General features: G+C 31.9%; 2 protein-coding genes across 3 annotated transcripts; both read left to right on the top strand.

The window, feature by feature from the left end:
* Positions 1 to 206: 206 nt before the first annotated feature.
* Positions 207 to 12,330, top strand: LOC110993777 (V-type proton ATPase subunit C). Of its 2 annotated transcripts, none has more exons than XR_006750322.1 (13): positions 207 to 357; positions 774 to 911; positions 1,278 to 1,379; positions 2,018 to 2,069; positions 6,983 to 7,080; positions 7,414 to 7,502; positions 8,428 to 8,526; positions 8,740 to 8,863; positions 9,710 to 9,841; positions 10,828 to 10,925; positions 11,090 to 11,228; positions 11,540 to 11,700; positions 11,922 to 12,330. XR_006750322.1 is itself a non-coding variant. In XM_022260151.2 (13 exons), the coding sequence occupies exons 2-12, from the start codon at positions 783 to 785 to the stop codon at positions 11,633 to 11,635; spliced, it is 1,158 nt and encodes a 385-aa protein (XP_022115843.1). In that variant the 5' UTR covers positions 207 to 357; positions 774 to 782; the 3' UTR covers positions 11,636 to 11,660; positions 11,922 to 12,330. The 2 variants fall into 2 exon arrangements, 1 of the variants encoding a protein (XP_022115843.1); XM_022260151.2 differs by having other exon boundaries at positions 11,540 to 11,660.
* A 1,544-nt stretch (positions 12,331 to 13,874) lies between these two features.
* LOC110993784 (ATP synthase subunit gamma, mitochondrial) lies at positions 13,875 to 16,885 on the top strand. The gene is made up of 7 exons (XM_022260163.2): positions 13,875 to 14,004; positions 14,156 to 14,326; positions 14,725 to 14,803; positions 15,509 to 15,566; positions 15,740 to 15,897; positions 16,008 to 16,172; positions 16,307 to 16,885. Exons 2-7 carry the CDS (start codon positions 14,163 to 14,165, stop codon positions 16,571 to 16,573), a joined length of 891 nt encoding a protein of 296 aa, XP_022115855.1. The 5' UTR covers positions 13,875 to 14,004; positions 14,156 to 14,162; the 3' UTR covers positions 16,574 to 16,885.

A 16,885-nucleotide genomic window follows, 5' to 3' on the forward strand; every position in this document is an offset into this window, starting at 1 on the left:
GGTCGGCAATCTTTATGTTTTTGAAAAAGATGTTAGGAGGCTTGAGACAAAATCGCTTCCACGCACGTAAAGTATGATAATAAGTAAGTACAATTTGTTAAATGACAAGCCTGTCGAAAAGCAACTTTGTCCCAAGTAATTTTGTTGATGTGACTAAAAACAAGGATTTTCATTTTATCCATAGACAACTGACGTAAATCAGCTGTCTAACTAAATTGGTTGCTCCAGATGGCAGCACATCATCACGTGAATTTTCATGGCGGTGTTGTAGGGCTAGTCCCGTATCGTCTTGTGATTTCACCAAAAACTGCTGTTTTGGATATTTAGTGTAAAACAGCAATAAAAATTACTTTGTCGGTAAGTAATATGTTATTAATAAACCTAATGCCAACATCTTAAACGCTTGAGACAGTTTTACGCGGTACTTTCGTTTGTCAAAGTAGATTGAAGTGATGGGGTGTTTAGGGGTGGGTTTAGGGTGTATTTTTTCAGCTATATTATTCCGGCGCCGGGATGTCTGACGACTCAGTGGGCGCCATAAACCTGGAGCTATTATTGATTCAGTCCAGAGCCCGTCAAAAGAATTTAGGCGAATACATCAAACGTCGCTCAGTCTTGGAAGATGAACACTGAAAATCGATTTTTCACACAATTGGTCGTGTATTAAAATAATTGATATGCTACATTTACTATATATTCCTAATTAGTATATAAGTTTGTTTATTTCGCTTAAGATACAGTTTTAGATAATTAAATCCTTGTCATATTTTTAGTAATTCAGGATGAGTGAATATTGGGTGATCAGTGCCCCTGGCGACAAAACCTGCCAACAAACATGGGATACCCTGAATAATGCCACCAAATCTGGCAACCTTAGTGCCAACTATAAATTCCCTATTCCTGACCTAAAGGTGAGCCTATAAGTTGTTAATAAAATATTGTAGTGGATAAAATACAAAAGTAGGCCACACAGAATAATTTTATAAATGGATCATGTATACATAATATATTTTCCCTATAAAATTATAGTAAAATACCTATAAGAAATTGTATTTATTCCTCTTGATTAATCTGTTACCTTGTTAGATCAATGTATGCCTCCATAACAAGAACTAGATTATTGTAATTTATTAATATGAAATCTATTCATTTTGAATCAAAAATATGTATTTGTCCTGAACTTTCATTTTTAATGATGATGCTTATTTATTTTAATCTTTTAAGATATTATTAAAAGCCAAAATAATTGAAGTGGTGAAATTATAAATGTTATTTAGGTTGGAACTTTGGATCAGTTGGTTGGGTTGTCCGATGACCTTGGAAAGCTGGACACCTTTGTTGAAAGTGTGACTAGGAAGGTCGCACAATACCTTGGTGAGGTAAGTAATGTTCTACCTAACTTAATTAACAATTTTTCCTTATGGAAAAGGTTACAAATCAAATAAAAAAATTTAAGCTAAATTCTCATTTATATTCTATGAAATTATTTATTCAATATAAATGTATCTAAACTGTGCACCATTAAAATGAAAAAAAAATATAATATTTGTGTCTTTCAAATCTTGACAAGCCATAGAAAGTAGTTTTTAAATAACCGTCATGCACCTGTATGGCATTATGAGTTTATTCAACCACATAATATGGAACTACTTTGTACCTTATAATTGTCTAGTCAAAAGAAAGAGATACAATATGAAGCCAAGATCCATATCAGGTTGCAATGCCCCTGTAATATTTCGAATCCACTTATATTTCTGTTACCATAGTTTATCTCACAATTGCATGGCCTTTTTAAATGTGCCATAAGCACTTTTTATGTATTACATAAATTTAATTCATGAAGTCATTTAAGACAGAAAGACTCACATGCCAAATTTTAATTTTCCTTGTAGTATATAATTATGCCTTAAATAACATACATAACTTTATTTATATGATATTTTTACCATCAAGTCTTTCCAAGCTACAAATAAATGTTTATATTGGCGGTTTAATTATAGTAATGTATGAATTTCAGGTACTTGAAGATCAACGCGACAAACTTCATGAAAACCTCATGGCAAATAATAGTAAGTACTTTTTTTAATCAGTGATTTTGTAATTGGCACTAAACAATCAATTCATGGTATCAGACTATAGTTAAAGTTAATAACTGTTTAGTGCCATTTTTGAATTTAGGAAGCCCCAGGGCATTTGCATGAGAAAGGTTACTATTTTAGACAAATTAAAGCATGCGTGGGATAATAGATCTTAAAGCTGTATGAAAAGAGCGAATTCGGCATGAATGATTAAACTAAAAAATTAGGAATGATAATAAATAGATCATAAAAGCACAGGAAAGTGCGAAACATTTAAGCATGTTCAGTTTCCATCTTCAACTTTAATTTTATTTAACTCTATTTTATTTTTATTTGCATGTATATTTATTTTATTACCGATACGGTGTTCTCTTACATTATTTGCAGTTTCAAAATTTTGTATATATTACCATTTTCTAAATATGTATGTATTTTACATAATCCCATTTCGAAATATATTTCGCACTAAATTAATAAGCAATGGATTTTTAATTTACTTTAAAAATTCATTGATGTTGAAGCTAAGAATGCTCAGTGGACAGTGTATAGTTATGGTTCGACTTTATATGACTATTTCGAACCTGTTTTGCATCCCTGTGTATATAAAGTAAACTGCACCATTTAAATGTTATTGTTATCTGCTTACGTCGGTAGTGTACTGGGACTGGCCACTTTTGATAATTTATTTTTACACGGATTTTTGTTTATAGCAGTTTCATTACATTAGGCGAGTTATTTTAAGGAATGTTTTAGATTGAGAATGCTAGCTCTGTCATTGCATTTCAGTGTCTGAGAAATGGAAAAAAGTTTGCGGAAGTGAGTAATTATTGTAAATGTATGTATTGGGGTGTAATATGTAATAGAGCTTATTTCAATTAAGTTAATGCTTATGTTAAATACGTATACAATGTTTTATTTAAATAATATGTAGACGGCAGGCTTTACCGAAGAATGCTTGTAAGTTGCTTCGAATAACTTTATTATAATAATAAAGGAGGTTCTAAATATGTAACAAATTGTAATGATACTCTCGGTTTAAGACTAGCATCAAACTGATAATAGATAAATGATTGTGTAATCTTTTATCGGGCTATTTTCCAGTATAAGAAAAAATTGTTTTACGTAAGGGTCACATAGGCAGATAAGGTTGTGTCATACAATTATTGTTGTCCGTCGAAAAATTGTAATACACAGTGTAAGTACATTTGCACCACGGTAATGCAAAATGTACCACAGATCGCAATCACTGCCTCACAGACATTCATAGCTTAGCCATTCCGAGCTTCCATAATGTTCATGCTTCGTGCTTCTTATTTTTATTATTACTATTTATTTAATTTTATTTTTAATTCCTGTCCTAACCAACCTAAACGAGGCAATCCATTTACGAGGTATCAATCTGCGTATTTTGCAGAGTTAGTACAATCGCTCGGAAAGATTTTTAATATAACTAAAAGCAAAATAAAAGAGGCAAGCGCATGTTACGTGCCGGCTGCAGGCGTGGACTCGTATGGCGACCCAGGAGGCGGGGAACCCCCGCCTACACCGACGTCGCCAATCTGCGATTCCGCCTTCTCTGAGCACCATGGGTGCTGGCCGTGCGAACATCGGGAGCACTCCGACTGTGCTACGCACTCGCAGCCGTCCAGTGGCCGAAGCTCCCCGCGCTGGGACGATGACGAAGAGGATCGCCATCACATCTTGAACCAAGGTTTAGGATACCGTCCTGATCCTGTTTGGCATTTGAGGCTTTCCTGCGGCCGGACGCGGATACGGGATCAGAGAGTTCAGTCCTTTAAACCTTGCCCGCGAAGAAATTGCCGTAGAAGCCGAGATCTGGGTCACCTGATGCGCCAGGAGTTGAAAACGGTGACGGTGTCCAGGTGACCTATTGACATATTTTTCGAAATGTGTGTCATTCACAAGATACAAATTTGACCCGCTGGATACACCTGTCTATCCGCCTCTGGCCCAAACCTAATAAATCGAGTCTCAAATACCAATAACGCCCTGGTAGGCGTAATGCTAGTTTACCGTGTAACTGGCGCTGCCTGTCTTGGAGCTTAGGTATTCTGGAGGCAGTGATTGCGTTTTTAATTTCATCAGCAGGTGGCGCTAGTGTCGATGAAGCGCCATCCTGAATTTGAAGTCTCGTTAAACGTTTTTAAATTTAGGGTGACGCAAGTAAGCTAGGTGACCTAATATCACTTTGTTGTTCGTGTCCGATGCATAACCGCTTGGCTATCACAATGTATTGGTAAATATTTTAAAATACGTATGTTGCGTTATGCTTGCATACTTACGTATTTTTAGATATAACCAAGTAGTGAGCTAATTATATTGTAAGCTAGAAAATGCTATGTAATAAATAATCCCGTTTGCAAACCAATGCGTTGCTTCTTATTTTTATTTTGCTTTTTATTTATGTAAACTATACGAATAAGGTGAACTTCGTTATAAGCAGATATGACACAATACAAATTAAGAAACGTAAGGTATTTCAACTGTGTTAAACTCGCTGGCTAACAGAAACAGTTTCCATTAAACAGAACACGTTCACTTCGATCATAATATGTATTTGATTTTATTTCGAAAACCTCTGGGTGACATTAACAAAACAAATAATTAAACAAAATAATTTGCTTAATTATTTTGTGAATCGTATTTTAACTTGGTGTGTCAGACGGTTAATTAAGCTTACACAAGGTGACTATATTTCCATTTAATGTTATTTGTTTAATGAACAAGAAATAAATTATCAACAAACGTCAAAGTTCCGAGGGGCTTGTCTACCCTCCAAAAACTTATTAGGTGTCTCAGCTATATGAAGAATAAAAAACATTAACTTTATATTATTATTACTGTACTGCAGTACTTGTACTGCGATGAATTTGAATTTTATTTTTTACTAAATCAGGAGGAAATTATTAATAATTTTCTTTAATATATGTGAAAAGAAAATGCAATAAGTGATTGCATGAATGTTACACGAATTATGTTTATTTGTATCGTTAACCGATCGTTCACATAAGTTTTATTACAAGTTTATAACTTGTTATGTAACAAACAAACAAACAAATAAAACAAAAATATCTTTATTCATATAGGTACACTTATGAACGTCAAAAAAATTAAATTAATTGTGAATTTACATTTACTGCCAGTTCTCAAATCAAGGGCGTAGAACGAAAGAGAAGAACTGGCAATAAACTCTTCGTCACTCTTTTTAATCGCCTAGTTTTTTCTGTGTTAAATATTTAACATTTAGTACATAAACGTATCGCTCTCTATATTTAAGAAAGTAACGTTCTGTCCTGGCACGGCGGCCGATTTACTTTAAATATTTTGGAAGTTATAGCCTATCTTACTATAACATAACTATTAATAAATATTTGTAAACATGTGAAATATGATTCCTATGTATTTAAAAATATATTACGGATTTGTATTGCAGCGTATATTCTAATACAACATCTATTCTGTAATATTGTCGTTAAGAATCACATATCAACGATAAGAATGCTCAATTATTTCATGAAATACATTGCTGGTTTTGTATTTGAATGACCTACTCGTGATCAGTTTACAATTTTAAATTTAGAATTGCATGTGAAATTTTGACAAATAAGTTAAAAGTGGTAAACATCAGTGTGATAGGTTCTTTGACTCGATTTTTATTATCAATCAAAGGCTACCTATTAGGGAAGTTACAGATACATTATTGATTCGTAGCACACTTGCTGCCGTACAACTTACTACTAAAAGGACTTTTGTAAGCAACCCTTTAAGAAACAATATTGCATGTTTGTCATTCCTTAAATTGTGTATTGAGAGATTGTAGTGTAGTAGGAATGTTTTGCATGGTATCATTATATTACTGTTTTTCGTTAGCTTATTTCGTTTCGTTGATATTTGTTTCAGCACTTATCCCAAATATCTAGATTTAAATATATTTCCTTTAAAATGTGGCTTTAAATTTTTAACCAGACCTTAATAAAATGCAGATGATTCCATAGACAAATAGTTTTAAACTTTTTTGTGTGGCTAATATTTAAAGTGGAGGTTATTTATTTGCAGGCGTTTATTGTTTTTGGTATGCTAATGTATGAGAAAGGAATCCATTTTTCATTTGCTAAGAAAATTCTTAAAAACCTTTATATTACAGTTTTTTTTTTAGTATAGAAAGGTGTCTTCATTAATCCGTATACCATCAACGCGGTATCATGTCTACCGTAATGTTAGATGACCTAGTTTTAAAGGAGATTCAAGTTCATAAACATTTGACCTACTATTTGGGAATAGAGCTATGAAATATTAAATTAACTACCACTAAAATATTCTTCAAAGAATAGTAATAAAACATTGTTTGTCTATGGAAGATAGTAAAATACTGAAACGATAAACAGATATAGTTTACAGCCAATAGCTACGAAGTCTTAACAACTGTCAATCTTTTTTGACCCTTACTACTCGCTTCAGACCTTTTATTGTATTACTTATATCTTGGGACACGGTACATTCCAAACACGCCAAAATATAGTAAACGGGCGATAAAGAAATACTTTATCGCCCCTTTACCATATTTTATATGTTAAAAAACAAATTTGTCAATGCAAAAATTACAAATTAAAATTAATTTTCTATCTAAAACAACGTGACGTTGTCTTAAGTATATTATTTGGGCAAGATGCTCTTGTATTATATCTTAGCCTTTTGTGAAGAAGACTTTGACAATTTAAATGTTCAATATGCTCCGGCTACATAACGCAGGGTTTCGTTTTTAAAAACAATTTTCCTATAGCACTCAGTTAAATTTCACTTTGACAGTTCTTAATTCTTTCTAAACCTCAGCAACTGTGCCAAATTGTATCTCATAAATTATAATGTATTTTCGGTGTTTTCAGGTGACCTGCCCACTTATTTGACACGTTTCCAATGGGACATGGCCAAGTACCCAATCAAACAGAGCCTTCGTAACATCGCTGATATTATAAGTAAACAGGTAAGCTTTATATAGTTGATCATCTTCTGTTGGGATAGGGGACAGGGGAGGATAGGGCATGGGGACAAAAATATTAACTTGTAAATAATATTTATATAAATAATATATGTACGTGTATATAATAACTCATGTATACCAACATTTGTGATGGGTGAAACTGAACGACTAATTGTGGCGCGGTTAAGAAATATTGTTGACCAATCGAACGAAAGCAAAATCGCGGCACAAGTAATTTGTATTTACTTCGTATAAATAATTTTGAATCGTTGTGCTAACGTTTCTTAGAGTGGACCAATATGGAGCTATTTAAAAAAATAATGACTTGTGTTTCAGGTGGGTCAAATCGATGCCGACTTAAAGGTCAAGTCTTCTGCCTACAATGCACTAAAGGGAAACCTACAGAACTTGGAGAAAAAACAAACGTGAGTGTTTTGGTTTCAATATTAAAAAAATGTACTTCATTATTTCCACTTATATTGACAGATTTGAACTCTCCTGGCACAATTCAGTGACATTTGGTAATACTGTGAAAGAACCTGTTTTTTTTGTAGCTAAGACTACATTTAAAGACTTGCAATCCATATTAGACGAGTTTCATTGGTTGGCTTTCCTTTGTATGATTTTGACCTTGAACACATGATATCGCCGAGAATTAAAGTGATTTAAATGGTATTTTCTGTTTTTTACAAACCGCCAAGTTGTTATTTCCTTGGATTTTAGAATTTAATTTTTTATTAATACTCGATTAATAGTGCATATAAAAATGGATAACAAAAACTATTAGTAAGGCAACGTGTGCTTTATCGCTAAGATGTGATCTTTTCCAGGCTTCTAAGAAGTCCATTTCAAACATGAAATTCAGAGTTTTACAATTAGGAAATTAAAAACTGTATGGAGTAGACACGTGGACTATCATGAGTAGGAGTCCATGGTTGGAGAAAGGCAAAGGATCGATGCCTCTGAAATGTGGTGCTGGCGGCGAATACTCAGAATACCGTGGACTGCGAAGCGTTTCAATACATCAATCCTAACCCAACTCCGCATTCGGATTCGCCTGTCTTACATATACCTACAGCGAATCGTATGCTATTTCGGCCTTCGAACTGATGAATGCACATAGAAAGCAAAAGATGGAGTGAGCAAGTGAAAATCTGATCGTCCTCAAAACTCTGCTCTAGTCCGCTCTAGAAGCTTCGTTAATGACTACGACTCAGATAGGAGCTGCTGATAAATTATAAACAAAAGCTAGCTTTTCTCTCATTTTATTATCTTAAGACTAGTCTTAAGATTGTTGTGTCCTCTTGTTAGATTTATCCTATTTTATTATATTGTTTTTTTTCTTTACAGTGGCAGCTTGCTGACGCGCAATCTGGCAGATCTAGTGAAGAAGGAGCACTTTATCTTGGACAGTGAATATTTGACTACTCTTCTTGTTATTGTGCCCAAGTGAGTAATTTCATAATTATAAACGTGAATTATTTTCTAATAAATAACACACTACATAACTACCTTCTAAGAAATATTTTTCATTGTATGGATTAAAACTAATTTTAAAAATAAAATAAAATTTAAAAAAATATATTTTGTGTGTGTGTTATCAACGTACTACTCGCCTAAGACTAATTAATTTTAACGTAAACGAATGTATGCTTATTCCAGGTCGTTGTTCAACGACTGGAACGCGAACTACGAGAAAATAACTAACATGATCGTGCCACGTTCCACGCAGCTTATACATCAAGATAACGATTACGGTCTCTTCACTGTTACACTCTTCAAGAAGGTATGCTTATTTTTATAAATTTACGACTCTGAGTTCTACTTTATATTTCCGAAATTAACTCAGCGTAAGAAAATATTGATAAAAAAATATTCTATAATGTTTCTTAGATTGTGTCAGACATTTTAATATTTTATTGCTCTTAAAAGGGGAAACTAGGTTCTGAGGCCTCTGGCAAGAACCGAGTAACTATAATCAATGAAATGATTCATTTTGTATGAAAAGCATTTGAGTGCGCTCCTTTGGCGTGTTAAGGACTAAACGGAACGAATTTCGTACGTCCAAATAAAATATTAAGTCAAATAACTACATATATGAAAATACGAGACTTCCGTGCTGACATAATATAATATTGACGCATATAAATAGTTGGCCAAAAGTATCTTAAAGCTTGTTAGGGAGTTCTGATTTAACGGTATATATTTAATAAATCTAATACGTACAATATAATATTCTCATGTCACGATGTTTTTTTGTATTAGACAATATTATTTGTTTTTATTTTTTTATGATACAAAAATACATATATATTTTCACCCCTCTACGATCAAACCTTATTTTTTATTATAGAGTTACGGAGATCTTTATTTTTATTAAACTACAAAAATGTTATCTAAAAATAATATCCATGGCAAAACAACGTTTGCTTGGTCAGCTAGTATGTTATCAAAAGATAATTTTTATAACATTTTATTAAATTATGTTGCAATAGTTTCGTCTTTTTGCGCATAATCTTATGACGAATTCATGTTTTGTTACAAATCTTCTATTAAAATGTATTAATCGATATTAAAATAATTAGGTTAGTTATTTAGCTTGGATTGTTATTACAAATTAGTTTATTTGCAGGTAGTCGAAGAATTCAAGCTACACGCCCGCGAGCGTAAGTTTGTTGTTCGCGAGTTCTCTTACAACGAGCAGGATCTCGCCGCCGGAAAGAATGAGATCACAAAACTGGTGACTGACAAGAAGAAGCAGTTCGTAAGTAGAGTTTTTTTTTAAATAAACAATAAAATAATTTTTTTTTAAATAAAAAAAAAATAAGCAGTAAGAGAGATAGAGTAAGATTCAGAAATGTCTATACGTTAAAAATGTAGATTTTGACATACCGCCTTGCCCCGGGAACAAAATCGTAAAGCAAAAAATTTTTTTCAGGAAAAATAAGTTTGCCGTTAATACTAGAATACTATCTAACATATTCCAATGTTTATGTATATATAAAATGAAAGGGATTTTTCCTTTTCGACGATTTAAACGTTATGTTATTTAGTGTAAATGTGTATGACGTTAATCTAATTCTGAAGAGCAAAAGCGTTTTGCGATTGTTTCAATGTAAATTATGGGCGACACAGTAACCGCACATTACGACGATAATTTTGACCTAATAATTTATTACTATACTTTTCTCGGAAATATTTGGTACCTTGGTGACAGACTTTATTATTACCACTTATTTGTTATTAAACTGTTGCCCTAACTTTTATGATCATTTAGTATAGTAAGAATCAAAACCAAAACTAAAAATCTTAATAGTTTTCGCGATCTATTCTAGGATAATAAAATGATCTAAACGAGTATTATTAACGGATAGAAAAAAGATATCCTCGTGTTTTTTGTTTTGGAAACATTAAAAAAATAACAGTTGTATATTATCTCCCAAGGTGGTCAAAAATGCGAAAACATTAAATCCATTGTAATTGTGCTTTACGACTTTGTTCCCCGGGGTAAGTGGTATTACCACATTTTTTGCTCTCACCGTGTATTATAATTGCTATCGCCGACCATAGGCCTCCGCACCTCGTTTATGTATTCTTAATTTTAATAGTGAAGATACAGTTTATCATTATTTCTTAGTTATTTATTTTTGAATCACAATTTTTTTGAATAATATTATATATATTTTACTTAAGTAAAAAGTAATTGTTAGAAATCCAATTTAATTAATAAAATTTAATCATCCTCTTAAGGGTCCTCTCGTCCGTTGGCTGAAAGTGAACTTCTCAGAATGCTTCTGTGCCTGGATACACGTTAAAGCATTGCGTGTCTTCGTCGAGTCCGTCCTCAGGTATTTTCATTTAATTTTTGGGGCCATGCAGTAAGATGTTGACTAAACTAACACAAAGTATAAGGGCACCTTTAGCACTACTACTTTAACAAAGTTACACTGTAACACTTTCTTTCATATATTTAAATATATGTATTCGTACATTAGAGCTATTTCTTTCCCAGATACGGCCTCCCTGTAAACTTCCAAGCAGTAGTGATGGTGCCGTCTCGTAAGAGCATGAAGAAACTCCGTGACGTGCTACAGCAGCTGTATGCTCATCTGGACCACTCTGCCCACCACCACTCTGGGGCGCAACAGGAGGTTAGAAATAAGAATTTTTCATAATATTCAATATTTGTAATCTTCGTACTTTGATTTGATGAACAAAAATGAAACCTCTAACCAAAAGAATCTAGATTCGTTGAATAAACTACAAGCTTGATTAAGACCCGGTATGGGTTGGAAGTGCTACAATTATTATTAATAGAAAAATCTAAAAACCCTATAGGTACTAAACACAAATATATGAAGACATTTATTAAAAGTCCTAAAACCTTTAATCAGTGTTCACATACAATAATTTTATAATTAATCTTGTTAAGATAAGTAATTATAATTATTTTGAATTCCAGAGTGCTGAGTTAGCAGGTCTTGGGTTTGGTCAATCGGACTACTTCCCATACGTGTTCTACAAAGTCAATGTTGATATGATTGAAAAGACCGCTTAGAGATGCTGCTGAATGGCTGTTATAGGTGAAATGTTTATGAAGTTTTCCATTTCTAAAATAATTATGTAAGGCACCATCAACATAATAGACGAAGCTTAATTTGGCAGATTACAATTAAAAATATCCCTATGTTCCTACTCATTCTTTTTAAGCAACATAATCAAAGTAAATTAATAATTTGACTTGTAATATTTCAATAACATTTCATTTTTTTTTCAGTGTGGAGCCTGTGTGTTAGTTGGCATTTTAACAAGTAATTTTTTTATAATTTTTCATTATGTTGCAGGTAATGTTACCAAGTTCTGTGCGTGACCGTTGTATTGACAACTAGCTGCAATATCGCCTTGTACAATAAAAAAAATTGTTATACATTCTAAACCTATTGGTTAGTCATTGATAAATTTTATTCCAATTATATTTTTCTATGCAAATCAAATGTGTGTATCGAAGCAGGTTGTTTATTTACATAAAATTTTTATTTATAATGTTGCCATTTAATGCTTCAGGAATGAAAAAAAAAACGCAACAATTTTGTTTTTTCAGTATTATGTTGCGTTATTAGAGTAGATATAACAACTGTTACTAAATGTAATATAATGTTCAATAAATTATATTGGTATAATGCAAAACTGTAAATAAGAACATTCCTCATAAAACTTGTGTAGTACATAATAAATATTATTCAAGTTACTGTTTGTTTGGGTTTTATTTACCATTTATCTTTCTTTAAAAAACTAGTCAAAGACATGTCCAAAAACTTAAAATAGCCAGTTTTCCTCGTACCAGTTTAGAAATGTCAAATACATTTATGATTCATAAATTACACATAACTGTGTGACTAATAAACAATTTAAATTACATATTATAGATAGTTTTTCTCGTGAGTACCTTAACTAATATTTATTCATATTATGTTGAAACAGTGATATTAAAATTTCTTAATTTTCATGCAAATTTAAAAACATTAGATAGAATTAGTTAAAAGTCTATCATTCTATAAAGCTTCTATAAGCAAAATTATATATTTAGGCATATAAGCCAATTTTACTTAGTTTGGCTTACAATCACCTATATTAGAGTTTTTTATGTATGTCTGTTAATGTATAAATAAACAAATACATAACTATATTTCATGTTTTAGTAATTGAATACTGAAAAGATATTAGAAAATATCTCCTATAGGAAGTTAAGTTGATTGCAATAATGTATAAGGATGTAATATTTACTATGAAAAGTCAATCAATATTAAATTGGAAGAAACATATAAATTTAATTAAAAAAGACCTTATTACAAAATTTACTCTGTTACTTATTATGAATTAATTATTGTAAACAGATAAATATAAGCTTCATGAGTGCATATTTTTTACAAATTCACAGCACAATTTCTCGTTAAACAAATTTCTTGAACTTTACTTCCATTCCTCATTATCTTCGCTCTCATTATCTGGCTCAAGCATTTTTGACAAAGTACTATCACCATCATTCATTCGATTAAATAATGATGTTAACAACTTTTTATTTAAATCGTCAGTTTGTGTTCTTTCTCGAACTGGTACTTCTGCATTCTTTTGTTGATCATTTTGTGTCTTCTCTTCTTGTTCTGGCATATTAATTTTGACCATCTTTTGTCAACGTACCTTTTAGGCAACTGTAAAGTTACAAGGAGGAGTAGTTCAGTATATAAATTTGTGCAGTAGTAAGCTTTCTTCTAATACATATATTTTTTATGCAGGTTTATAGATGTTTGTGTTACACTTACAGAAACACTGACAGTTCACTGGAATTTAATAAGCAAAAAGACTGATCACTGAAGTAAAAAATCTGTCAAATTTATCAGCGTGATATCTATCATTAATACGTCAATTTGTAGTACTGACAATTGACATTATAAATGACTTTACTGCGTAAGTGTTTATACTAAATTGCCAGGTATAATTTTATTTGATTCTAGAATCCGAATGCGCCTTAGGATAAATTGATTGATTTATTTCTTGGCTTTCAGTTCTTAATTTTCCAGTAGTAATCACCGGCTAACGGTTACCGATAAGAATACCACTTCTGAAGTCTTTCACGATAAATTATATCGTTTTTGCACCATATAATTTAAATAAGTATGTTAGATGTTATTGCAAACTTGCACCATAGGCTGTAAAAAAGAATAAAAATATTGCCTTGCTTATTTGTAATGTAATATTTCAGAATATTCCAATGGCAAATATCAAAGACAGTGACAAAAATTAAGACATTACAGGCTGTTACTGGCAACACTTTAATTTAAACGTCACCGTTTGTCCAATATCCATCTTTCCGACCAGCTACATTTTCTTGGGACTGGGGATACATTTTTGTTAGAAAAACGAAGAAAAGTTAGTACTTATTATTTTATTAAAAGTGTTTTAATTTTTTTAATTGGATTTTTGTTTGATATGACTTGATGAAATATACAAGTGTAGAAGTCGGCATTAAGTGCAATCCTCTTACATAACATCACATAACCTGCTTATCATCAAATTTCAGAGTTAAAATGTTAGGCCGCGTAGCTCCGGGTGTCTGCGCCCAGGTGACCATGGTGGTCAACCACCAGCAGAACCGTAACATGGCTACTCTGAAGTCCATTTCGCTTCGTCTGAAATCAGTAAAGAATATTCAAAAAATTACCCAGTCCATGAAGATGGTGTCAGCTGCTAAGTAAGTTTTCAATTGTTGCAGTGTTAAAACAAACATTATTTTTGATTTCAGAAAATGGAATTGTTAAGTTGACATAAATTTGTCTTTGTGTTAGGACATTCTATTATATTGTCATTTAAAATATTAGTTTTTTTTATAGAACAAACACTTGTAATAAAAATTAAATTTAGAATTGTTCTTATTTTTTCTATACACTTATAAAATCTAAGTATTTAGTTCTTTAAATGGTTCATGTTTTCTCTTTAGTAAAATTAATAGTTGAATTTTTTAAATTGTGATTCAAGATTTGCAACATGTTGAATGAACACTACTAATTACTTAGTTATTTTTTTTATAGAATTTGTTTTATTATTCAATTTAACCATCCTTATTCAATATTGTTATTATAAAATTTTTAGATATACTCGTGCTGAGCGTGATTTAAAGGCAGCTAGACCATATGGAGAAGGTTCTGTTATTTTCTATGACCGTGCTGAGGTTAGTTAGAATTTACAATTATAATTATATGGTCTTATAACAGAAACAAGTGTTTCAAATGTAGAAATTGATTTAAAATCATGTAATGGGCATTTTGCATAACATAATGTTATTACATGATTGATGTCAATTATTTGTTTTAATGGGTGTCTTTTTAATTTAATGATAAGCTCTTAAAAATGCCTAAACCATAGGGATTATTAATATATATATATCGGATATTTAACCTAAAGATAATCAACAACAAATGTCTGGGAAAGGGAAGTATTTAATTTATGTGATTTTTTTTATCACAAACACTTGCTAAACTAATTGAATTGTTCCATATATACAGATGAATAAAAAGCCCAACTGTATAAATAGGTACAAAAAAGAAAAGAGATAATAATCTTAAAGATTTGCACAAGTAATAATTCCCCTGTAACAAATAATGTAAATATTTAAAAGAAATTAACCACTTCAGAATTTGCCAATTATTACCTCTGCAGTGGAATAATTATTGACGAATGACAGGGTGTTTTGAAGAGTGAATGTATTAAAATCTACAGTAAGATGGTTTGGTGTGGCTTTTATGCCCAGTGTATTTATGGAATTGAGGGCAGGTTGCAAGAAAATATAATTTTCATACTGAGCAAGAAAGTGCTTAAGTTTTAAGAAGTTATTTAAGATAGTTAGTGTAGTATAAAATATTAATTTTACTTACAGGTAACTCCTCCTGAAGATGATCCTAAGCAATTGTATATTGCTATGACTTCTGACAGAGGTAAAGTAGATATGTTTCCAGAAAGTTAAAATTTTTTGGAAATTGGTTTAAATAATAATTTTTTGATGAATTTCATTTCAATTCAAAATTGATTTTTTTTGATATAGATACAATAAAAAATATACCAGATATAAATATTCTATATCAGAAAATAAAACCTTTTGTTTTATTAGGTCTATGTGGTGCAGTGCACACTAGTGTCTCCAAAATAATTCGTAACAAGTTGCAAGAGCCTGGTGCTGAGAACATTAAAGTGATCTGTGTGGGAGACAAGTCCCGCAGCTTTCTGCAACGTCTGTACGGGAAACACATTATTAGTGTTTGTAATGAGGTAAACCTAATCGCGATTGTGTCGCGTTTGATTATAGAAAAAAGGTTTTTGATAAAGGATTTTATTTTTATTATTTTATATATAATTAAGAAATACTAACTTTCTTTTAGATTGGTCGCTTACCACCTACATTCAAGGATGCTGCCACGATTGCAAACGCAATTCTGACCTCCGGCTATGAGTTTGGATCTGGCAAGATCATTTACAACAAGTTCAGGTCTGTTGTCTCTTATGAACAGTCGGACTTGCCCCTCTTCAGCTTGAAATCTATTGAGGTTGGTGCTTGATGATAAACTATTATTTATATTATTTACACAAGATTTTTTTACAATATGTATAAGAAAAAAATATACTTTTAATACCTAAAATGTTACAGCATAACTGAATTGTTTCATTTAAATATTTACAGAGTGCTCCAAAACTGGCAACTTACGACTCCCTCGATTCCGATGTGATGCAATCATACATGGAGTTTTCACTCTCATCCATGATTTTCTATGCGCTCAAAGAGGGCGCCTGCTCCGAACAATCGGCTCGTATGACATCTATGGACAACGCTTCCAAGAATGCTGGAGAGATGATTGACAAACTCACCCTTACCTTCAACAGAACCCGTCAAGCCGTAATTACCAGAGAACTTATCGAAATTATCTCTGGTGCTGCCGCTTTGGAATAGACTTGAAAATGGGCTCTCGTCATATATTAGGGCAGATGGTCACTTCAGTTAATTATAAAAAATCTGGTTATATCACTTAAAAATATCAACTTTTAAATTAATTCCCAAAAAATCATCATGTTAAAAATATTATTCCGTATTTATTACTGCCGTACAGTGCTGACATTGCCGATCGAGTTAACTGAGTTCATGTAAACACACGCAATACGTAACTGGCTTTAAGACCTTACATGTATTTGGTGACACTCGCTCGATTCATGGCCGTACTTTGTAAGGATACAGTGGTGGTTAGCAATAAATAAGTGTATAAAA

Source organism: Pieris rapae, chromosome 7, assembly GCF_905147795.1.
Source record: "Pieris rapae chromosome 7, ilPieRapa1.1, whole genome shotgun sequence".
Classification (NCBI taxonomy): Eukaryota; Metazoa; Arthropoda; class Insecta; order Lepidoptera; family Pieridae; genus Pieris; species Pieris rapae.